This window comes from Nilaparvata lugens, chromosome 12, assembly GCF_014356525.2.
Source record: "Nilaparvata lugens isolate BPH chromosome 12, ASM1435652v1, whole genome shotgun sequence".
In the NCBI taxonomy this organism is placed as follows: Eukaryota; Metazoa; Arthropoda; class Insecta; order Hemiptera; family Delphacidae; genus Nilaparvata; species Nilaparvata lugens.
The window spans coordinates 1,724,047-1,750,160 of NC_052515.1; the positions used below are offsets into that span (position 1 = coordinate 1,724,047).

The following is a 26,114-nucleotide window of genomic DNA, read 5'->3' on the forward strand; positions in this document are numbered from 1 at the left end:
TTAGAGGCTTGTGTCATACAACGATTGTACACCGAAGCGGTCAGCGGTCAGCTGTTAGCGGTCAGAGCGTTCCAAGGAGGATATATATAGGTGGAAGAACTCTATCACAAGGGACTCAGGGTTTTGTTTGGATCGGGCTTCCAAAATTTTGTAAAGGTGAGTGGGTATGACAATAGAGAAAATATAGCATAAGAAGATATCCCATAGTTTGTAGAAATCATTCAAAGTTTGGTAGTTTTGTATCAAATCTTGGTGTTGTGTATCAAGTTGAGATGATATACTGTATCAAATTGTGTTGATTCTGTATCATTTAAGGTGATGCTATAGAGAGAAGATAGCATGAGAAGATAATTATTCTGTCATAACTAAGTGATTATCAAGTTAGTGTAGCATTGAATTATTATATTCATTTAAATATACAAAATTCGTGAAATATCGAATATCACCAGAGGATGAAAAACTATAAATTAAATATTGGCTTCAAGATCACACTATGTTTAATTAGTTTCCCTGATTGAGAGGCTAGCAGCATAATTATAGTGAGGTCCACGTTATAATGACAGTGGAGAAAGATAGGAGAAGTGCGTGGCCGATTCTGTTCATAGGAGAACTGCGGGGTCAGAAATTGTATTCCAAACTTTTATAGCCCTTCGTTGACTGGACAATTATGCTATATTTTCTCTATGGTATCACCATAAATAATTATATAGTATTACAAAAAAATGATGGATACATTATGAAACACAATATGATACATTATCTTTTCAACTTGATACACAACTCCAAAATTTAACAATAAACGTTAGCATATATACAGACTTTCGCTCTGCTCCGCAACCGAACGTCACTCCAGCAGAGCGATTGATGATCGGCGGCGAGCAAGAGTGGTTCGACCGGGGAACGCGAGAAGATCTAACATCTTCCGTAACGTTCATGATGGGTGCGTGGGCGGAGCGACTGTGGTTCGATGGTGGTACGAGGGCGGTACGAGGGAGGAGCGTGCTCGGTGCGGGTTGGAAGCGCGAATATGTGTACGCAGCTTAGGAAGATATTCCATGGTATAGGGCTTTTATGTTCCAAATTTCACTGTTAACTCAATCCGATAGTTCTTGTAGTTGTTTTTGGTGAAGCTATGTGACGCTGGTAGTCTCATACTGTGCCATTCTTAAGGTGCTTACAGATATACGCGCCGCGAACATGAGCAATTCACTTTTTATCAGCTGGTGCCAAGCTTTTTATATCTATATCTTATACAGTTTCTGTAAAAAGATATAGTCAGCTGATTAAAAGTAAATTGCTCATGTTCGCGGCACGTGTATCTGTACGCACCTTTACACTCTCACCCTAACAAAACAGTAATAATAGGCAGTAATCGGCTTCAGTTGACAAAAAATCGGCTTGAAGTTTGGAACATAAACGACTTATATACGGGATATCTCCTTATGCTATATTTTCTCCATGATATTACGATGGTGAATAGCATAGGAAGATATTATCTCATGGTGTACAGAGTTCCAAGGAGGATTCATGTAGAGGTGGAAGAATTATACTATCACTAGGGACTATCACTAAGATAGGAGAAACAAAAAAAATACTACCATTATAACGTGGACCTCACTATAGAGAGATTGCTCATTCTCCAAGTATAGTGAGGTCCACGTTATAATGGCAGTGTTTGATTAGCAATGATAATGCTATCCTTGTCTATCATTCAACAAAGCGGGTAGCGCTATCTCTTTCTCGCTTTGCTCTGTTGCCAGATTGCCTTTCAACAATGTAAAATTAATAATCAATTAACAGAATATTTCATGTTAATTACGAAAACTCATTATGAAATCATTGAAAAATATAATTTCTTGCTAAATAAAATATAATTGATTATTTTAAACGAGAATGAACAGTCAATATTACATCAATAAACCTGTATCAGCTACCGTCTATAGAAGGCATTGAGGATCGGCAATGTTGATCTATCTTTCTCCACTGCCATTATAACGTGGACTTCACTATAATAATGAGACGACAGACGGTTAGTCTCCAATAATACTGTTCCTCCTTTTATTTTTGAAATGCTCGTTGGTAATTGTTGTAATTTGCGTTGTGACATCTTCAAATGGATAATGAGCTTCACAGGGCATTCAGACTCTAATCGTTATTAATTCAGAGTGATCGCATCACTGATATATAGTTGAGATATACTTAGATATAGTAGAGAAATATAGAGAATAGTTGAGAACATTGTCCACTTACTACAGTGTAATTCATTTCAAATTGACATCATTGTTCAAATGAGAAGCATTGGTGATAGCATTTTTTGAATGAGGATTGATTGATATTGTGGAATTTCTCCATGATTGAAAAAACAGTTTTATTCTTGTGGCAATAAAAATACCTTTTTTCCATTAAGAAGCTTTGATGTTATTCAAAAGAAACGCTATTAAGAGCTTGATTTGAAACTCACTATTAAAATGCATTTAATTATTCTTGTGACAGTAAAAAAACTTGTTTTTTTTTTCAATTAGGAAGCTTTGATGTTATTCAAAAGAAACGCTATTAAGAGCTTGATTTGAAACTCACTATGAAAATGCAAAAATGCCGATGATAATTCAACAAAAATATTTCCTCTGTACTTGTTTTTAACTCCTCAGTAATTGCACTGCATTTATCTTGATTAATTTGTTTACATATTTCTGTAGCGTAAGATGATGATAATGTTTCGCAATTGGTTGAAAATGAATTCCACGCAATTCCACAAAGATTAATGAAAGTGAAATGAACTTCATCATAGGCTGTTATTGTCACTATATACAGTATTCTTGCTACACAGTAGGTATTCTCATATGGAATTGAAGCGTCTCAATATTGAATGAAAAAGACTAAGGCTGATTTAAATCAGTGGTTTTTTGACAATTTCTTAGTATTTTTCATTCAATATGAATAATTACCACAATATCAACTTCTCAACTACACAAAAAGCGTCTCAATATTGACAAAACCACTACTTTACACCTGTTTACGTTGCTACACCATTATCAATCTCTTGTAAACTTTTTCAGTTTCCACTCTCTAGTGATATCAGAGGAGCAAAATAATATTTTCTGCTCACCTTGACCAAAATTACAACTCACATCATTTTTATAGTCAAAATATGCGTAAATCTCTCTTCACTACCATAGCGAAAAGATACCATAAGAAGATATCCCATGGTATCCTATATCGTCGTTTATGTTGCAAATTTCAAGCCGATTGTTTGTTAACTCGAACCGATTACTGTCGATAATATTCTCTGCACACCTTGACCAAAATTACAACTCACATCATTTTTATAGTCAAAATACGTGTAAATCTCCCTTCACTACCATAGCGAAAAGATACCATAAGAAGATATCCCATGGTATCCTATATCGTCGTTCATGTTGCAAATTTCAAGCCGATTGTTTGTTAACTCGAGCCGATTACTGTCGACTACTGTCTATCATCATTATTATTTTGTTGGGGTAAGAGTGTAAGAACAACACAGTATTGATTGATTGATCGATTGAGTACTTCATTTATGTAGATTACAATATATACTGGCTTATACACTTATATACAATAGCTTACAATACAGCAAAATTATAGATGAATTTACATAATATAGACTAAGAAAATAATTATTGAACTGTATATGATATGAAAAAGCAATTTGTAATATAATAACTATAGATAATAATCATATTGTTATGCATTTACATAAATTGGCGGAGCTTTGGACATATCAATGTCCATTCTTCGGAAAGAATATTAAAAATATCCTCCCCACTAACTCTCTACCAGTATGAGAGACTACCAGCGTCACACAGCTTCACCAAAAACAACTACTAGGACTGCCGGCATGAGTAAACAGTGAAATTTGAAACATAAACCATGGTCCTATACCATGGGATATCTTCTTATGCTATCTTTCCTCTATATTACTAGTAACTTATAGTAGAGTACCAGTCAAGATCTCTCATTAAAATTCAAGCAGCGTACTGTGCTATCATTGAAACAGTTACTGCGTCGCTATTCTCTCTCAACACAAACAAAAATCAAAACTGCTACACGTGTTGCCAATCTTCACTTCAAACTATCAGCATATGGATAACATTTAAGCTACCCATTCATACAATGCCGACAGTTTAAAGAGAATGTCACTCTAGTAGAGATGATCATTTTATAAATAAGCGTTCATCGTACATACATATGGTTTTGTATATGTATATCTGTATTAGTATATGTACTGTCCAATCTAGTGCACCCACTCACACCGTTTATAGGGTTTCTAAAAATAGTATTCTCTCCGTTAAATTGTACTGAAATTTGTTGAGACTTAATGAGTTCAATGTCAGTGCTTCTACATCTATTTTCAAAATTGAGTCATAGTATTGACATTTTAAGTTTGGCTTTTCATCTATTTACAATCTGTTTATATTTTTCTCTGCTCTCTTTATACATATACAATATATTAATTTTCTTTTTTTATTAAACTTCTATACAGATTTTAACACTGTTTATTAAATTATCCTATTTCTCCAAACATTGTTCTTGCCGAGACATCAACTCTCTCACGACCGTCGCAATTCTCTCACAACCGTCACACACAACTCACAACCGTCACATACTAAAATATAATAAAATTAGTAAAATGTATAGTATTTTAAAATATCTTGACATTATATTTTGAATAAGATTGATTTACCTTTTTCTCCAATAGTGTCAATTTCTATAGGGAGCCTTAAGATATATTGTAAATTGGAAAAAACCTAGTCTATTACCTTACAAAATATACAATTGGTGTGAAAATGTAATATATAAATGCAAATTAAACAGGACTTAAAACAAATTTATGTTAGTTTGACATTAAAATAAGTGTTTATAACCTTATAACCATGGAAACAATACTCAAATGTTTGGGATTTACATAAAAAAATTATTAGAAGTATATGTGACGGTCGTGAGTTTATTATACTAAGACTTCGAGAAAACGCCATAAAAACCCCATAAGCAACAAAGGAAAATTGGCCCCACTGATAAAATTACAAATGGAAAGTATCACACCATTTAAAATCTAAATTTAAAAAAAATCAACAATATTTAAAATATTTTTAAAAAAATCAACAATATTTAAAATATTTAAAAAATTTCCAAAAATTATTGAGATTTTGAGAATGGCCCGACTATTATGAAATTTACTACTGACTACCTTCATAAAATTCCCAACTTACGATGAGAAGGGAGTATGAATTTTTTAAAAGAAGTTCGTAAGTTTTCAACATTTTTTTTTCAATTGTTAAAACTGATGAAGCTGGAAAAAGTATGTAGATCATGGAGAAGTGAAGAAAGGTGATGAATGAAAATGGAACCTGTAAATATCATGGAAAATTGTTAAGTTTACTGGAAACATAAGAAGAAAATATTCTCCCAATAAAATTAATGGGAATCAATGTTGGTTTCAAACATTATTATTATTATTAAATCAATCGGGAGAACCTTTCTATTCTTTCAAATTCTATAGTGAGATCCACGTTATAATAGCAGTAGAGAAAGATAGGAGAACAACGTCGCCGATCCTCCGTCTTGTCAATGCCTTCTATAGACGATTGCTGATACAGGTTTATTCATGTAATATTAACTGTTTATTCTCGTTTAAAATAATCAATTATATTTTATTAAGCAAGAAATTATATTTTTCAATAATTTCATGATGAATTTTTATAATTAAGATGAAATATTTTGTTAATTAATAATTAATTCTACATTGTTAAAAGACAATCTAGCAACAGAGCAAAGCGAGAAAGAGATAGCGCTATCCGCTTTGTTGAATGATAGACAAGGATACCAATACCATAGCTAATCACTGCTATTTTATAACGTGACCCTCTCTATATATAGAGTTTCTCCACAATTTTTATTATTCCCAAACTTGTCAAAATTGATTGAATAATCAATGTGAAAACATTTACAACTGGAAATAAATGTAAAAATTATAAATCCCACCCACTGAATCAATATGATCCCTATACCAATACGTTAGAGGAATGAAGATTCCTCTATCGTATTAGTAAAGGTCTCAACTTTATTAAACTATGGGTCTCCTATTATTTCGGACATTCTATTATTTATCAAAATTTGGGAACAGAATAGTTTTGGGTTATGCCTGGTGCTCTATCCCGATCATATTCATATGATTTGTAATTATATCAACAAATAAACGAATAAATGAATTTCGCCTAATATAGCTCATTTTCATTTGAGATAAAGTGCATTTATTGAGAGTGAAATTCATTTGCTGAATGAAAGTGAAATATTAATGGAAATGAAGCACCTAACAAAAGTGACCAGGGGATAGTGAACTGATCAAAGACAAGGTCAATCATTAACTCATAGAGTGAGGGAGAGAGTAAGTTAGCCAGGGTGAACGAGAGAGGGAGAGAGATTGATTGAGTACTTTATTTAGAAAGAGAAAGTGGATGGGTGAGTGTGAGTATACTCTTAAAAAAGAGGATGTGAGAGAGGAGAAGAGAAAAAGAAAGAGAGAGGGGTGTGTGTGAGAGAGAGAGAGTGAGGAAGAGACTTCAAAATTGAGAATAGGGGACATCTCTTCTTGCATCAATCAAGGACAATAATTCATCATTGTTTCATAGATGGGTCCCCTAGTAATAGACAATGACCCAGCACCTTCTAGATTAAATTGTTTGTTTGTTGTTTATCTAGTCAGCTGTTCTGTTCTACTCTGCACATTCCCCCTTCTTCCCCTCCAACCGCACTCTTCTTATACAACTTTTATTAACGTTATCATTGGCCTACACCCACATAATCTTCTTCACAACAAACTAGCCTCGATACTAGACTTTCTTCTTTCCTTCTGTCTTTCTCAACTGTGATTTCCTTTGTGTTATCTATACTATATACTATAATAATATAAAAGCGAAATGGCACTCACTCACTGACTGATTGACTCACTCACTCACTCACTCACTAAAAATCTACCGGACCAAAAACGTTCAAATAAGGTAGGTATGTTCAGTTGGCCCTTTAGAGGCGCAATATTGACAATATTTTAACTCTAAGGGTGGTTTTTAAGGGTTTAAAGTTCGACCATTAGGATGTATATTCTTCTTATTCTCTTAATTATAATTGAAAAAAGGCCATACCATATGTTAACATAGAACTATAATCTAGAGAGAGTACCTCTTCGAAACAGTTGTTAACTGGTAACTAAATTAATAATTTTGTCAGGTTGGCATTAAGTTGAGTTGACTTTGTTAGGTTGGAACCAAGTTGAAGATTGAAATGCATTTATCACGGAAAAATTGATTGGGCACTGCTACTTCAATCAGAGCTATTCCTGGGAATATTATATTACTAGCCGTCAGGCTCGCTTTGCTCGCCATATCCGTTTAGCCAGACGTTTAGTCTGGACCACCGACTGGATCGTCCTAACATAATATGATAAAAATGCTCAAATGAAAAATGCAGGTTAGCGAAGCGAGCCTGCTGATCTCATTCTTGGACGACCCAGTCGGTATGGCGAGCGAAGCGAGCCTGATGGTTAGTACTATAATAAAGGAAAGAACTGGCTTATACACGTACGGGATGGAAAATTCACGACTGACGCATCATCACGTCTGAACTACTGGGCTGATTAACTTGAAATTTTTGCATATAGATTCTTAACTAATTGAGGATGGTTATAGGCGTATTCTCGATTCTTCAAGATTTCATTACGACAAGTTTTAAGTTTGCCAAGTCTTAAGATGGACCCTTGCGGAGCTAGTATTTAATTGTATCTTCTCAACACCTGGGAAGTCATTCTTCCTCATTTCCTCACATACTTCCTGTATCACTTTATCTATCAATTATTTCCACTTTTATGTTCTGCTCTACAACACTCCACTCCTATTCAGACATTGGTTTTTGTCTTCTTCTAGACTTACCTCTTCATCTTCCATGATCAAATTGATACGAGTCATGTATAAATCGATATACCTACCATTTTAAATCGATTAAATCTCCCTATCATTTTGATGATGTACTTATTGTATGAATCAATAAAGAATAATAGAGAAACTTGCTCCATAATTACCACAGTAATCCACATCTCTCACTTTAAACCTCTAATCCACATTTTTCTCACATTCTTGTCATTCAGTAGCCTCTCTTTTCTCTCCTTATTATTTCTGTCTTTTTTTTCTAAACATTCTCTTTTCATATATCATCCATAAATGTGTTTTTCTCCTCAATAACCATTCTTTTCCCTTTTTTCTTAGCTCATGATTACTTTCTTCCACTTTTCCATTTATGCTTGTTCCGTAACACGTTTTAATCATCTATTCTACTATCTACTACTAACTCAATTCTAATCATCATCATCTACTATTTTTCCTTCTTCTTCTCTTTCTTCTTTTTCTTCTTTTCCTTCTCCTTCCTTTTCTCCTCCTCCTCATCCTCCTCCTCCTCCTCCTCCTCCTCCTCCTCGTTCTACTGATATACTCCTCACAAACCAATAACCTCTGGTAAACTGTTCCAAGAACCACTCAACAATATTTGTTAGGGCTGAGGGGAAAAGCTTAGGCTTGGAGGAGTGCACACCACTTGCATACATAATCACTTGTATCAGTCTTTTGCAGGCTTCTGATTGGTCAATCACGGGTTCATCACGTGTACAACTTCATTGTTTTGTTGTTTATGTATGATATAACAAATCAAGGCTCATAAACAAAGATTCACCAGAAGCAAATCAAATTAAAAACTTTTATATTAACACCATACAATAATAAAACTTCACACTAAGATATAATTTGTTAGAATAAACACCTCTAAATCTCAATCAAAACCTAGTACTTATTGATTAACCCAATTGAACACTAAAACAACCGGGCGTTTACACTAGACAAGTTTACTTGTATTCAAGTTTTTATCGAGGCTTAAGTTGAATGGTCTAAACTTGTAGTAAAGTGTTCATAGCCTCAAAAGTATAATATCGAGGCACCGAGCTTAGCTCGTTATTTATATATTGATAAACAGAACACAATTCTTCAAAATGATTTTGGAAGGACTAATAGGAGGCACAGCCCAAAACTGTTTCTTCCCCGAATTTTAATTATTTTATACACTATAATTAGTCCGAAAAGTAGGTTATGTTCCATACATTTGATTTCAGGTCCAATTTTCAGTCCAAACATTTGAAAACAGAAAGGTTCTCATTTAGATTGTTTACAAACCAAATTGAATAACAAAATAACACTCCCCATTCACAGACGTATAGTCTTCTTGGGAGAATTCCACGCCATCGATATACTAGCATTAATGTAATAATGTATCATTTTCTATTTCAATTGATGTATTCTATTTATAATTGAATTTATGAAATTTTACATTTTTCTTGTAATGCAATGTGGAAAATAAATTGATTTGATTTGATTTGAATCACTTAAAACTGTAAAATAATGATCAACTTTGAAAATTATGATATACTCTAATTTAAAATGATATACCATGTCATGTCAACAAATCAGATTATTTTGATCAAGTCGATTAAAACCTCTAGATTAAAATTTTTCTCGTGAGATAAGCTACTGATTGATTTTCAAATAGTTGAACAGCTGAACATTATTCTGTCCCTCTCCCACATCTTCTGTTATCGACAGACGACGAAATTATCATCTTTTTTTCCAAGGATGAATAATTATTATCCTTTTCATGTCGTTCAGCCAGTTTTCTCAGGGGTGAGACCTGCAATCGAATTTTTATATCATAAACCTATTATGTTCCAAATTTCCTGAGAATCGTTAGAGCCGTTTTCGAGATCCGTTGGATGTAAATAACCATATAAAAAACCAATATATAAATATATACAGAAATTGCTCGCTTAATATAATAGGAAAATTATAAATTGAAAAATCCAATCAATATCAAAGTTATCTTCTTACTTCTCATACTTTTCTTGCATCTTACTTTCTTATTCAGTTGTTTCATACATTCCACATTGACTGACATTCGAACTAAGATCGAAGCAATAAAACTCTTCTACAATAAATCATTTTCCTCATATTATTCGAGGCGTGAGTTCATTGCACTTTTTGGCCAATTTTATTGCAATTAAGGTATGATATTGTCTACAAAAAACTCCAGTTCACAATCCAATCAAAAGTCAACTCAAGTATTTTCCCTTTCAGGAAAAAGAGAAGGAAAAATGTATATCTTGTACATTACAACTCGTTTTTCCAAGCATTTTTCTTGTTTATCGGTCACATGAGTACATTGATCTTTTGAAAACTCTTGAATGCAATCATTTCCATCAATGCTTCATACTTTCCTATTCCAAATTTACAGGAAAATCTTGCTAAACAATCACCTCTGCAACTGTATCTCCTACATCTGAAAAAAGGTTCTCATTAATCTGAAATTCTTTGAATAAATTAGTGATTCGGTGATATCAAGTAGTTTTAATTGAATATGAATATCTACAACAATATCATCTTCACGGCAAAATATAACTCATACCAGATAAGAAAGTAATATCATAGAGAAACAATAGCATAAGTAGATATCCCATGGTATAGGGCGTTTATGTCGTAACGTTTACTGTTATCTCAAGCTGATAGTCCAGGTAGATCGTTCCTATGAAGCTTTATGACGCTGGTAGTCTCTCATATTGTGCCGTTCATACACTCTTACCCGGTCAAAACAGTAAAAATCGACAATAATCGACAGTAATCGGCTTGAGATAACAGTAAAAGTTGCAACATAAACGCCCTATAACATGGGATTCCTACTTACGCTATTGTTTCTCTATGGTAATATATTAAAATATTCAGGTAATATAATACTACTTTCATTCATACTGATATACATCATTATTATTGTACTAGACACAGGGAGGACGTGAGAGTAGATTCACAACGTTATACTGGCACTCAGAGAAACTGGCAATTTAATTCTATAAAACTGTTCAATAAACTTCCTCTAGAGACTAGGCATCTAGAAATCAAAGAATTCAAAAGATTTATCAAAGCTATTCTTCTACAAAAATGCCTCTATTCAGTTGAGGAATTCTTAGTATAGCCTTAATACAATATTTGTTAAGTAGCACGCTTTCAATACTTACCTATAATTGAAAGTGTTTTATGATTTTAGACCTATTGATTGGTGTAAATGTTTGTTTGACGATTGTTTTAACATGTGAAAGTGTTTCTGACAATAAAAGTTATTTGATTTGATTTGATTTAAAGGGCGTTTACACTAGACAAGTTTACTTGTATTTTTGTATTCAAGTTTTTATCAAGGTTTGAGTTGAATGGTCTAAACTTGTAGTGAAGTGTTCATAGCCTCAAAAGTATAATATCGAGGCACCGAGCTTCGCTCGTTATTTATTTATTGATAAACAGAACACAATTCTTCAAAATGATTTTGGAATGACCAATAGGAGGCACAGCCCAAAACTGTTTCTTCCCCGAATTTTTATTTATACACTATAATTAAGTAGTCCAAAAAGTAGGTTATGTTCCATACATTTTAATTCAGGTCCAATTTTCAGTCCAAACATTTGAAAACAGAAAAGTTCTCATTTAGATTGTTTACAAACCAAATTGAATAAAAAATGACACTCCCCATTCACAGACGTATTGTCTTCTTGGGAATTCCACGCCATCGATATACTAGCTTAATGTAATAATGTATCATTTTTTATTTCAATTGATATATTCTATTTATAATTGAATTCATGAAATTTTAATTTTTTTTTGTAATGCATGTGAAAATAAATTGATTTGATTTGAATCACTTAAAACTGTAAAATAATGATCAACTTTGAAAATTATGATATACTCTAATTTAAAATGATATACCATGTCATGTCAACAACTCAGATTATTTTGATCAAGTCGATTAAAACTTCTAGATTACAATTTTTCTCGTGAGATAAGCTGATTGATTTTCAAATAGTTGAACAGCTGAACATTATTCTGTCCCTCTCCCACATCTTCTGTTATCGACAGACGACGAAATTATCATCTGTTTTTCCAAGGATGAATAATTATTATCCTTTTCATGTCGTTCAGCGAGTTTTCTCAGGGGGGAAACCTGCAATCGAATTTTTATATCATAAACCTACTATGTTCAAAATTTCCTGAGAATCGTTAGAGCCGTTTTCGAGATCCGTTGGATGTAAATAACCATATAAAAAACCAATATATAAATATATACAGAAATTGCTCGCTTAATATAATAGGAAAATTATAAATTGAAAAATTCAAAGTTATCTTCTTACTTCTCATACTTTTCTTGCATCTTACTTTCTTATTGTTTCATACATTCCACATTGACTGACATTCGAACTAAGATCGAAGCAATAAAACTCTTCTACAATAAATCATTTTCCTCATATTATTCGAGGCGTGAGTTCATTGCACTTTTTGGCCAATTTTATTGCAATTAAGGTATGATATTGTCTACAAAAAACTCCAGTTCACAATCCAATCAAAAGTCAACTCAAGTATTTTTCCCTTTCAGGAAAAAGAGAAGGAAAAATGTATATCTTGTACATTACAACTCGTTTTTCCAAGCATTTTTCTTGTTTATCGGTCACATGAGTACATTGATCTTTTGAAAACTCTTGAATGCAATCATTTCCATCAATGCTTCATACTTTCCTATTCCAAATTTACAGGGAAAATCTTGCTAAACAATCACCTCTGCAACTGTATCTCCTACATCTGAAAAAAGGTTCTCATTAATCTGAAATTCTTTGAATAAATTAGTGATTCGGTGATATCAAGTAGTTTTAATTGAATATGAATATCTACAACAATATCATCTTCACGGCAAAATATAACTCATACCAGATAAGAAAGTAATATCATAGAGAAACAATAGCATAAGTAGATATCCCATGGTATAGGGCGTTTATGTCGTAACGTTTACTGTTATCTCAAGCTGATAGTCCAGGTAGATCGTTCCTATGAAGCTTTATGACGCTGGTAGTCTCTCATATTGTGCCGTTCATACACTCTTACCCGGTCAAAACAGTAAAAATCGACAATAATCGACAGTAATCGGCTTGAGATAACAGTAAAAGTTGCAACATAAACGCCCTATAACATGGGATTCCTACTTACGCTATTGTTTCTCTATGGTAATATATTAAAATATTCAGGTAATATAATACTACTTTCATTCATACTGATAATACGTCAAGTTCATTCAGAGAGGAAACATACAAGGAAACCGTGAGAGCTACCTTATTATCACAAGATAAAGATTCAGATTGTAATGAGATTCTACCAAGATCAAGGATCAAAAACCCTATAAGTTGCAGAAAGTGTTTTCCTATTAGATGGTCAAATGAGTTTGAAAACCTTATAGTCAACTAGCCGTCAGGCTCGCTTCGCTCGCCATATCCGTCTAGCCAGGGGGCTCCGCCCCCTGGACCCCCGACTGGATCGTCCAAGGATGAGATCAGCAGGCTCGCTTCGCTCGCCTGCATTTTTCATTTGAGCATTTTTATCATATGTTAGAGCAATCCAGTCGGGGGTCCAGACTAAACGTCTGGCTAAACGGATATGGCGAGCGAAGCGAGCCTGACGGCTAGTAATATAATATTCCAGGATTGAAGTAGCAGTGCCCAATCAATTTTTCCGCGATAAATGCATTTAGATCTTCAACTTGGTGCCAACCTAATATAGTCAACTCAACTTAATGCCAACCTGACAAAATTATTAATTTAGTTGCCAGTTAACAACTGTTTCGAAGAGGTACTCTATCTAGATTATAGTTCTATAGTAACATATGATATGGAAATTTCAATTATAATTAAGAGATTGGGAGAAGAAGAATATACATGCTAAAAGACGAACTTTAAACCCTTAAAAACAAACCCTTAGAGTTAAAATATTGCCAAAAGATTTCTTAGTGCGCCTCTAAAGGGCCAACTGAACATACCTACCAAATTTGAACGTTTTTGGTCCGGTAGATTTTTAGTTATGCGAGTGAGTGAGTGAGTGAGTGAGTGAGTGAGTGGGTGAGTGAGTCAGTCAGTGAGTGAGTGCCATTTCGCTTTTATATATATAGATAACTATAGGCTAGCTACACATACATCGATTTCTGTTCGAACGATATTTTTTTGTCCTTATAAATTCCATTGGATTTGAATAGTTGATTTCAAACAGATGATGTTTTTCAATTTTCGATTAATCTGATAGAATTCATAAGGTCGGAAAATATCGTACAAACAAGAATCGATGTGTGTGTACAGGGCTTTATTCATACCGATACATCGAATTTATTTACAGAGAAATTCAAGAAATCTGTGAGAGCTATTATTTATTATCACAATATGAAAATTAAAAGTGCTATGGTTCTATCAAGTGTTATGGTAAGATCAAAAATCAGAAAAGCAATGGAAGTGTTTTCCTATGAAACGGTCAAATGAGATGGAAAATCTTATAATTATTAATAACTCTTCGATATCTATCTCAATTCTCACAAGATTAGAATTGTAGTGTTATGAAGATCAAGAAAGTATTCTTTGAAAATCAAGAATGAACCCTATCAGAATCAGAGAAAGTGTTTCCCTGTAAGACGGTCAAATGAGAGGGAACGTGGAGTTAATGAGGGCTTAGAGGAGTGAAGAGGGAAGTTTCTACTGAAAGGGACACAATAAAGCTTTTTCTTCCGCGTGAGGGAGAAATAGAATGGTTTTAGCTTGTTCCGAGTTGCCAGAGTGAGATAGGAAACTTCCAATGGAAATAAGAGATTTTCTGTGAAAGTAGAACATGATAGAGAATTTGCTATATCAGTTTTTGATATGGTTCTTGCAATGTTGAAATCAATTATTTAATGAAAAATTAGTCATTATACTGGTATAAAAGTGAATTCGATAGTCATTTATTAACAGAGCCATCGGACAGAGCAGATATCTCTATCATCTATATATCTATATCCTCTGCTAATTTCCTATCATTTCCAATGACTTTATAACGTGAATCTCACTATATATAGTGTTTGAGGTCCACGTTATAATGGAATTATTTAATTGGCATTGGTGTTTCTATCCTTGTCTATCATTCAACAAAGCGGATGGATCTATCCTTTTCCACCTCCGCACTGTTGTCATATCGATTGTTGACTATGAAGAACTACCAAAATACTCTATCTCAATCATGGAAATCATGAGAAAATATATTTTCTTGGCAAATCTATATATATAAAAGCGAAATGGCACTCACTTACTGACTGACTGACTCACTCACTCACTCACTCACTCACTCACTCGCAGAACTAAAAATCTACCGGACAAAAAACGTTCAAATTAGGTAGGTATGTTCAGTTGGCCCTTTAGAGGCGCACTAAGAAATCTTTTGGCAGTATTTTAACCCTAAGGGTTGTTTTTAAGGGTTTGAAGTTCGTCTTTTAGCATGTATATTCTTCTTCTCCCAATCTCTTAATTATAATATTGAAATGTCCACATCATATGTTACTATAGAACTATAATCTAGATAGAGTACCTCTTCGAAACAGTTGTTAACTGACAACTAAATTAATAATTTTGTCAGGTTGGCATTAAGTTGAGTTGACTTTGTTAGGTTGGCACCAAGTTGAAGATTGAAATGCATTTATCGCGGAAAAATTGATTGGGCACTACTACTTCAATCAGAGCTATTCCTGGGAATATTATATTACTAGCTGTCAGGCTCGCTTCGCTCGCCATATCCGTTTAGCCATACCTTTTAGTCTAGACCCCCGACTGGATTGTCTTAACATATGATAAAAATGCTCGAATGAAAAATGCAGGCGAGCGAAGCGAGCCTGCTGATCTCATTCTTGGACTATCCAGTCGGGGGTCCAGGGGGCGGAGCCCCCTGGCTAGACGGATATGGCGAGCGAAGCGAGCCTGACGGCTAGTAGAGTATATTTGGGATTGAGTTGATCTTTATAAACAAGAATTGAAAATTAATTTTACAACAGAAATTAATACTGGAATAACTTGATTTACAGTTATCTACTATAGAGGCTGTGGCTGTGGTAACAGAGAATCGACAACCCTGTAGTCCTATAATTTACACTGGCTTTATCAAGTGAATTCTTACTACAGTTTGAAGATTAGAATGGAATGACTTTTTCATTTGATGGGGTGGTGAAGTTTGGATAGTAATGTCCACTCTATCACTTAACCACAGTCTCTTTTTGTCTTAAATCTTGAGTCAGACTTATTACTTATAGCATATAATAAAGAATAAAATAGCATAAGAAGATATTCCATGGTATAGGGCGTTTATGTTGCAAATGTTACTGTTAACTCAAGCTGTTAGTGCTGGTTTGTTTTTGGTGAAGCTATGTGACGCTGGTAGTCTCTCATACTGTGCCGTTCTCACATTCTCACCCCAACAAAACAGATAATAGACAGTAGTCGACAATGATCAGCTTGATTTAACAAAATTCAGCTTTAAAATTGGGTCATGAACGACTTATAACATGGGATATCTTCTTATGCTGTCTATTCTCTATGATATAGATTAGAATAGAATAGAATGACTTTTTATCTGATCACGTGGCGAAGTTTGGGCAGTAATGTCCTCTCTACCACCTCATCTCTTTGTGTCTCTTTGTCTTAAGTCTTAAGAGAATTAGGCCTGGTTGCACAAAAACCTGTTAAATTTTAACCGTATGATTGAATTCCACGAGAACCAATCAGTGAAGGTTCTAACCGTGATTAAATTCCACGAGAACCAATCAGAGAAGGTTCTTTTTAAGACTCTCTGATTAGTTCTCCTGGCATTTAATCGGGATTAAAAGTTAACATACTTTTGTTCAACTAGGTGTTATAGTCTCTCTGACTGTTCACTTCTGCACTCATCACCCTCAGAAGTAACAGTTACTCAGTGGGCCAGTCGTAACAATTATCAAGAACGTTACTTGGTGGGGGTAACAGTTATTAATGCCGGCTTTGCTCTCTCAACAGTCAGTCAACTAAACGTCACCCGACTGTCTAGGCCATCAGCTTTCATTCATTCGCTTCCAGTCATGTTATGCTCAATAATTCACGACAATTGCTTGCTAAATCGATGAACCGCTTTTAGAATTGTCCGATAATTGTCAGTGATTACGCGATTTTCACTTTCGTTCCATTGACTGGCAGAGTCGCTGGAAAAATCGAAGAAAAACTCGGTTTATCCTCTTCTTACAAGGAAAATCTAGGGAAATCGGTACGCGGCGTCTAAACTTAAAGCGGCCCTCAAAAAATTACATGTTAAATTATTTTCGGCAAACTACAAACGTAAGAACGGCGACTCTAGAATTTTTCGGTCACGAAGAAATCACTTCGGAAAAATTTTATAAACTGTACCTGGTGAAAGATACTAGCTGGCAACGGTGAGTTGGTTTAAAATCTGCCATTTATTTATTTATTTTACTATCACTTCAACCTTTATTTAAATAAATTTATTAAGCTTTCCTTTATCATTGAAAATATACACAAATCATAATAAAACGTTGGAAAAAGGTTACTTCGATTTTCATCTGTAAGCAAATACGAGAAGTCCTTATCAAGAAAGTGTAACATTATTATATTGATTATATTATATTAATTTAAGATTTGATTGAAATTTGATATTCAGTTTAAAATTCAGTCAGTTTCTTCTGTTAGAAGTATTTCTTAGATATACTGTTCTTTCCACCTCCATTAAATTCAATTTTCTCATAATATTCCGTCCATTCAAGGTACAAATTTGATTGTTTAATCCAGCTTTCTGTTGTTGAATAGATATAATTTTAATTAAATTATCAGAGATTTGATATAGTGAGGTCCACGTTATAATGACAGTGTTTGATCAGCAATGGTATTGCTATCCTTGTCTATCATTCAACAAAGCGGATAGCGCTATCTCTTCCTCACCTTGCTCTGTTGCCAGATCGTCTTTCAAAAATGTAGAATTAATAATTAATGAACAAAATATTTCATCTTAATTATGAAAATGCATTATGAATTTATTGAAGAATATAATTTCTTGCTTAATAAAATATAATTGATCATTTGAAACGAGAGTGAACAGTTAATATTACATCAATAAACCTGTATCAGCTACGGTCTAAAGAAGGCATCGACTAGACAGAGGATCGGCAACGTTTTTCTTTTATCTTTCTCCACTGCCATTCTAACATGGAACTCACTAAAGATTAGATATTAGTAGTATTTTCTCTATATAATGGTTAAACTGTTTTATCATGGATTGATAACATGGACAATTATTCTCATTTTGATCAGCCAAGTTCAAAAATAGTAGCAAAAATATATTCTTAAAATAACGGTTGCAAAATAGAGCATCTAAGTGATAAAATCATATCTAGCTTGTTGGAAAAACCATCTACAAAAATAGAAAAACGCCTAGATATTCTAGTCATCTAATATTTTCTGTCTCTTCATATCCAAACTACTGAACTGTGATGACTTGTATTGTCTTGCTCTATCTCTCACTCACTCACACTCTCTCACTTTCTCTGTTTCTCTCTCTATCTCTATGTCTTTCTTTCTTTCTCTCTCTCTCTCTTTAATTTATGTAGATGCATAACAATATGATTATTATCTATAGTTATTATATTACAAATTGCTTTTTCATACCATATACAGTTCAATAGTTATTTTCCTAGTCTATATTATGTAAATTCATCTATAATTTTGCTGTATTGTAAGCTATTGTATATAAGTGTATAAGCCAGTATATATTGTAATCTACATAAATAAAGTACTCAATCAATCAATCAATCAATCTCTCTCACACACACACACACACACACACACACACACACACATATGAACTTGAATCTCTAGAAATCTCTGGCTTAAATGACCTGAATAAAACAGTTGCAAAAGTAATTGTTGAGCCAGATTTTTTCAGTAAATTGGAATAGAACAGTATGATGCACTGATGAAAATGATTGCATTCAAGATTTTACTAAAGATCAATAAACTCACGTGTTCGATAAACAAGGAAAATGCTTGGAAAAACTGGTACTAATGTGCATCAATTTGTAATTTTTTTGCAGTTTTCTTTCCTCAAGAGGAAATGCTACTGCTGATTTTTTTTATTTGTTGATTTGTCTCATAAATTTAACACAGAATGTTTGAAGACTGAGGTTTTTTGTAGATGATATTAATTACACCCAGTGAATAAAGAATGTAATGTACACATGATGCACTACATATAATTACATTACATTCTATGTAATTGTTGAACGTAATATACATTCTGATTAAACTCCGTGATTGCAACTGAATTTCTTGAAAAGCTCAATGAACTCAGTTCAAGTCAGAAATAAGTAAGATGATGTTAGAGGAACAATTAATTATGATTTTAGAACTATGTCTTGTCAATGCCTTCTATAGACGGTAGCTGATAGGTCTACATGTTTATTGATGTAATATTAACTGCTCATTCTCGTTTAAAATAATCAATTATATTTTATTTAGCAAGAAATTATATGTTTCATTAATATTTCATAATGAATTTTTATAATATTAAGACTCTACTCTACTAGCTCGAGACTGTTTTCATCAGCATAGTAGTGGTAGAGTAGAGTGGGAAGCGGTGGTGGGGGAAGGCAAGTGGTAGAGTACTATCCCACGGTGCTATCCCACTCTACTAAAAACTAGTACTCTACCATGAACGTTTCCATTGGGAGAGTTCACAAGATAGTTAGTACTTTACCAGGGAACTCTACCATTTAACTCTACTAATGAAAACCAGGCTTTATCATGAGTTAATATTCTTTTATGTGTAGTTGATTACATATACCAACTTGCCGATTCTTCTTGTAAACCAATATGCAGACAATAACAAACTGTTGAATTGGCGTTAGTAAAATGTTTAATTACAATAGCAGAATGTGTGGCAGTAAAATCGAAAGCTATGTAAAAACATAAATATAAGCTCAATATTGATTTTATTCCTACTCTTATCACCTATTTCGTATTATCATCTTTTTCCTCTGTCTACCTGATTACAGATGCTGACTTGCAGATTCTCTCTGTTCCTATTGGTTATACTATTAGCCGTGATGGCACTGCTGGACCAATCAGAGGCTCGGAATGATTTATTCCGCGTGTACGAGAAGAGAGAGGAGAGAGGGCGCTACTGCGGTCGCAACCTGGTCGCTGCTTTACAGCTGGTCTGCAAGGGCGTCTACAACACCATGTTCAACAACAATAAGAAGTCCGTTAGAGGTTAGTTCTGATCAACTAAATTTCAAATAATATTCTATCTTCTTCAATAAAGCATCACTCATTATATAATATGATGGGCAGAAGCATGAGTATATCTGTACCTTAGAGCTTGAGGTGCGTAAGTCCATTTTTTGAGAAAATGATGTTTTAGTGGGTCTTGTTCAGTTTTTCGAAATCTAAGTATAGATTCAAGATGATGTGAGTCCTCTGCAGTTGATTGTTTTGAAGACAGTCAGAGCTGAAAGAGCGTAGGTCCAGTAAGCATTAAAATTGAAACAACGTGAGTTCAATAATTCACAAGTAGTAAGTGTAATGCTGTATTATGGGCAAACCAAGGATAAGGTGAACGTCGAAACAGGCTTTTTTATTAAATTTATTCACATTCCATAATCCTCAAATCAGATATATGATCAGAAAAGGACATTTAGCTCATTGTCATGACAACGACGACGACCATAAACGATCAAAACGACGCGTTTTTCTCGGGCGTTTTTAGAGTCAGTATATACAGACCCTAAAGGGCCAAGACATACGAAACGTTTTTTGAGGCATTTTTTAGACGAGTCGGCAGGGCAGGAAACTATCAGATTGACTGATTATCAGCTGATTCCCGAAGTCTAACCCAATCAGCCAATCGCAGAGCTTCCTGCCTTGCCGACTCGTCTGAAAACTCCTGAAATAACGCTTCGTGTGGCTTGGCCTATATTGATCACTATATTTAATTTATTCACTCATAAATCTTGTTTGGTCTGGGAGACGAGAGACGATTTATGTAAAATTTATGCGTGTGTAAGAGTGGATTTACTGATTCACAGTAGCCAAATAACAACTATGTTGAACAGTACGTGATCAGACGTTTACATACTTGGGGCGGGACCAAATTGGGCGTTTTTTCGGTCGGCACAGCATGGCTTCAGCTCTCTGATTGGCTGATTGGGTTGGCGTCTCAAGAGAGCTACCCCATCCTACCAATCGGAGAGAATCCTGTCTTTTCATGCTGACTAAAAAACGCCTAATGTGGTCTCACCATTAGCGATTTGTCGCCGACACGACACTACAGGACTGAAAGCTCTCCGATCAGCTGATTGGTCTTGGCTGACAGATGATTCTAGCCTGTCCAGCTAATCGAAGAGATATGTCGTGTCGTGCCGGTGAAAAATCGGTGAGGCTCGTTTCACACGTATACGTTTCTGTTTGGTTAGATTCGTTTTCGGTCGGTTCCGACAAGTAAGAACGGTAATTCGGTTTGAATTCGGTACCGAATAGATACTGCACAGTTATATAGAGCAAGGATAAAGGAGCTAGACAATCTTGTTGTGCCAACGAACTCGATAATATATACAGTGTTTCAAAGAATATGTGTTGGAGATGAGAAGTTAATTGATGAGAGCATTTTACAGTTATCGTCAAACATACAAAGAACACCACAAACGGACACCGACTACAGCCTCGTCAAGGAAAAGTAATTTTTGACGAGACTAGGTGAATTAAACGAAGGAGGTCGTTAGGCTCGTTCTATAATAAAACATTTTTGAGATTTTCCCGATTGTATACAGAGTGTTCCAAAAAGAGTCCCTTCACTAACACTATAAATTAATTATATTCCACAAGCTAAGAAACAGAATGCTGCTCATAATGAACTTGAAGCGACAATGTTGTGTAATATTATAAAGAAACAAAAGCGTAAGTATATATCCCATGGTATAGGGCGTTTATGTCGCAACTTTCACTGTTAACTCAAGCCGATTACTGTTGATTATTGTCGATTTTTACTGTTTTGGCCGGGTGAGAGTGTATGAACGGCATAATATGAGAGACTACCAGTGTCACACAGCTTCATGGGAAAGAACTATGTGGAGGACTATCAGCTTGAGATAACAATAAAAGTTACAACATAAACGCCCTATACCATGGGATATCTACTTATGCTATTGTTTCTCTATGGTAATATCTTCCAATCATGTTGGGTTTCGTGCTGTGATAATTTAATTATGTTTCCTAATATTTTCTGTGATAGATCAGTTAATGTTTATATTATGCTTCATATTATGTCTAAATTGACTAATAAATTTTGATTTTCTTCATTTCTCAGACGAGTCAAGCATCGAATACCGCGACGACCGTGAAAACGGGGGTGATTTGGACTACCCGTTTGAATCTCGCGCCAAAGCGATCGCCTTCCTCCCCACCAACTACCGTAAGCGCATGCGCAGAGGAGTCTACGACGAGTGCTGTCAGAACAGCTGCACCGTGAGTGAGTTGGCCGGATATTGTGGCACTAGCAGCTAAGGTCTTCCCTAGCTGCTGTGTTTCGATCTCATTGATTTTTTGTAAGTTTCATTGTAGAGAAAAGATAGCATAAGAAGATATCCAATTGTTTGTAGAATTCATTCAAAGTTTGAAAGTTTTGTATCAAATTTTGGTGTTGTGTATTAAGTTCAGATGATACTGTCTCATATTGTGTTGATATTGTATCATTTTTTGGTGATACTGTATCATTTTGTGTTGGTACTGTATCATTTATGGTGATACCATAGAAAGAAGATAGCATGAGAAGCTTTTTGGGGTTAATATATCGGCAATGATTTTGTAAACTATAAAACAGCTTTTCTGTCACTGTTCAGTTAGAGTTTAACGGATTTATTACTGTTCGGTATTCACCCTACCAGGATTATCCACTTCGGAACCTGAAATCCGATTAATCTAGAAATTATTTCCTCAGAAATAGATAGGATCACTGTAGTTGTCAAATGTATTCTTTCTCTATTCATTTATACAATAAGTACCTACATTATCAAAATGATAGGGAGAGAAAAAATAAGGTAGCCTTTGCTATTCCTCTCCCAAATTTAGATAACTTGACACATAGTCCGAAATAGGTTCAGTCTTGTAGTTCTCAAATAAAATTCACAAATGAATGAGAATATGGTTCAAGACTTGAAAAAAATGAGAGAAAATTCTACTGTATAATATATATTAGACCTACATGCCAATATCATTCTCTATGCATTGTTCCGTCATATTTTATATAGATTTTGTAATAAAATGTGGAATTATTTATATAGGTGACTATATTGCTCAATTATATCACATCACAACAAAGTCTATGTTTTTTTAACTTTGTTGAAGTTCTGACACTATGTTACTCGTAAATATTTGAGAAAACACTTACTTTTGTTGGAGTATTGAGGAATGCATTTCACTCCAGAAGAGGAGCTTCATCAGCCTCAATACTCCAGCAATGATGCATCAGGCTGATGAAGCTCCTCTTCAGGAGTGAAATGCATTCCTCAATACTCCAACAAAAGTAAGTGTTTTCTCAAATATTTACTAGTAACACAGTGTCTGAACTTCAACAAAGTTATTATATAGTGTTTCGTCATGGAAAGCAACTTCAATGTCTATGTATTTGTGCTTGACCACTATCAATCCTATAGTGATGTCCACGTTATAATGACAGTATTTTTGTTCAACTTTGGATTTGCTATCATTGTCTATCATTTGACAAAGCAGGTGGTACTATCCTTTTCTAGGTCCACAACGATGATCAACTATTATGGTTGAGATTTATAATTTCACATGAAGAATTCTGTGTGAAAGGCTCTGTGATTTTCAACGCAAATTAAGTCTTTCTCTCTTTTTTCAGTGTGTGATATTTCCAATTTCCGTCTCTATTCATTTGTGGCCACATCATAAGGAACCGAATGCTTCACTAGGAACGAATCTCATCGCATCTTTTCGTTCAACTCACAAATCGTCACTCTATAACAGAAAATCATTATTTAAGTTTAGTGCAATTGGTTGAAGTATTTCACAAATGCTTTATCACAACATAAAATATGAGAAATTTTTCCTATTACATTACCTATTATCAACAGAAAGTATTTCAGATCTCTTGAAACACAAGAATATAATGTGGATCGATTTAGAGACATTTCAGAGACTCTTCTAATTACATTGACAGAAAGTGTTTCAGATTTCATAAATCTGAACAACATAAAATATTATAAATCTTTCCTATTACATTATTATTGACATGAAGTATTTCAGATCTCTTGAAGCACAAGAAAATATAATGTGAAACCATTCAGAGAGATTCTAAAATTACATTGACAGAAAGTTTTCAGATTTCATAAAGCTGAACAACATAAAATATGATCAATTTTTCCTATCACATTACATCTTATTGACAGAAAGTATTCCAGATCTCTTGAAGCACAAGAATATAGTGTGGAACCATTTAGAGAGATTCTTCATTTATTCACATTGACAGAAAGTATTTCATATTACATAAAGCTGAACATATAATGTGAAACGATATATGGTTTGGAATAGTTCCCATTGAATTAAAAGGGTGTATGCAGCCAGAGAGCGGTCAGCGGTCAGAGCGGTCTAAGGAGGATATAGATTATAGATATTTATGTAAATATTTTTATTCTCTTGAGACAGCCGGAACGTAGAACGCCTGACCGCTGTCAGTGTTCACACACAATATCCTTCATGTTTTCGAGCAGTTATGAAAAGATATCCAACTAGCCTATTACTGTATAGTAGTTATTTCATAAATATATCCAATGAATAATTATCCAGCAAAATAATACCATACAGTAATAATATTCCAGCAGTTGCTCAACATCAATTTCTGATAAATCTTCTATAAATTATCAAAATATTTAAAATATTCCAGTTCAATGTGCAGTTTAATCTGTTATGAAAGATTATTTTCCAATATTACTCAACGATTGGTAACGACACGAAACACAATATTAATCACAGTTTCATTTTAGAATAGTTTCTAACTCTTGAAAACGACATGAAACACAATAATTAATCACAGTACCATTTCAGAATAGTTTCTAACTCTTAGAAACGACATGAAACACAATAATTAATCACAGTACCATTTCAGAATAGTTTTAGAATATTCTCATTTAATATCTATTAATTTTAGAATGACATGCTCTCCTGAATATACCTCTACTTCTTCGTCTTGAGCTACCCTAATCAAATGAACGTCCATTATGAAATAATTAATTAATAAAGTGTTATTGCAGTAGAAGAAGAAAAATCAACTGCATTACAATATCAAACAATAACTAATGAAAACAGCAAATAGTAGACACAGAAAAGAATGAATACAACGAATAGAAGAAATATTTGGTTACAAGAAATGCATATAGAAATATCACTAATAAACTGCGTTTCCACCAAAGTTAACAAAATGTTTGTTTCTACGTCTTTTAGATTCTATTAGATTGAACATAACTTATCATACACATATGATAATATAGTTTGTGAATTAAGTTATCATTTACATAACCTCTAGACAGTGTATTCCAAATTAAAGTTTAGAGCAGTTCTGGGCGAAAGCCTCTTGTTTTTAGCAGCATTGTATCTATTGTCTATGAATAAATAAATAAATGATTAACATTTATGTGTTTTTCAAGTTCTGTTCAATCAAATAGAATCTATAAGCACGAAAAAATAAACATTTTTTTAATAACTTTGGTGTAAACGCAGCTTAAGTCACAATAGATAGTCACATAATAATCCGTTGGTATGCTTATTGAATTATTGTATCAATTATTATGATCATTTATTGTGATCATTTCCAACAATATTATATTATCAAATAAGTGACTGCTAGGGAATCAATTAAACAACGAGTTTTGAAAGGAAAACTCATCAATTCTTGTGGAAGATACAGTAATTTTAAAAATAATATTATTTTTTTTGCAACAAACATGAACGAATGTGTTTTATTAATCTGATGTAATCAAGACTTGCTACTGAAACCATTACCTTCTTATATTTTTTCATCATAAAAACATCATTTCATTTTAATCATACTCTTAACATTTACCGTACCAAGTAA

At 33.8% G+C, this 26,114-nt stretch overlaps 1 protein-coding gene across 2 annotated transcripts; it reads left to right on the plus strand.

Annotated features, from left to right (window-relative positions):
- On the plus strand, nt 1–25,973 carry LOC111053537 (LIRP). 2 transcript variants are annotated; one of them, XM_022340440.2, is made up of 4 exons: nt 1–156; nt 20,023–20,239; nt 22,332–22,569; nt 23,886–25,973. In XM_022340440.2, the coding sequence occupies exons 2-3, from the start codon at nt 20,023–20,025 to the stop codon at nt 22,526–22,528; spliced, it is 414 nt and encodes a 137-aa protein (XP_022196132.1). In that variant the 5' UTR covers nt 1–156; the 3' UTR covers nt 22,529–22,569; nt 23,886–25,973. The 2 variants fall into 2 exon arrangements, with proteins under 2 accessions (XP_022196132.1, XP_022196133.1); XM_022340441.2 differs by lacking the exon at nt 1–156 and adding an exon at nt 16,981–17,391.
- The last annotated feature ends 141 nt before the right edge of the window (nt 25,974–26,114 follow it).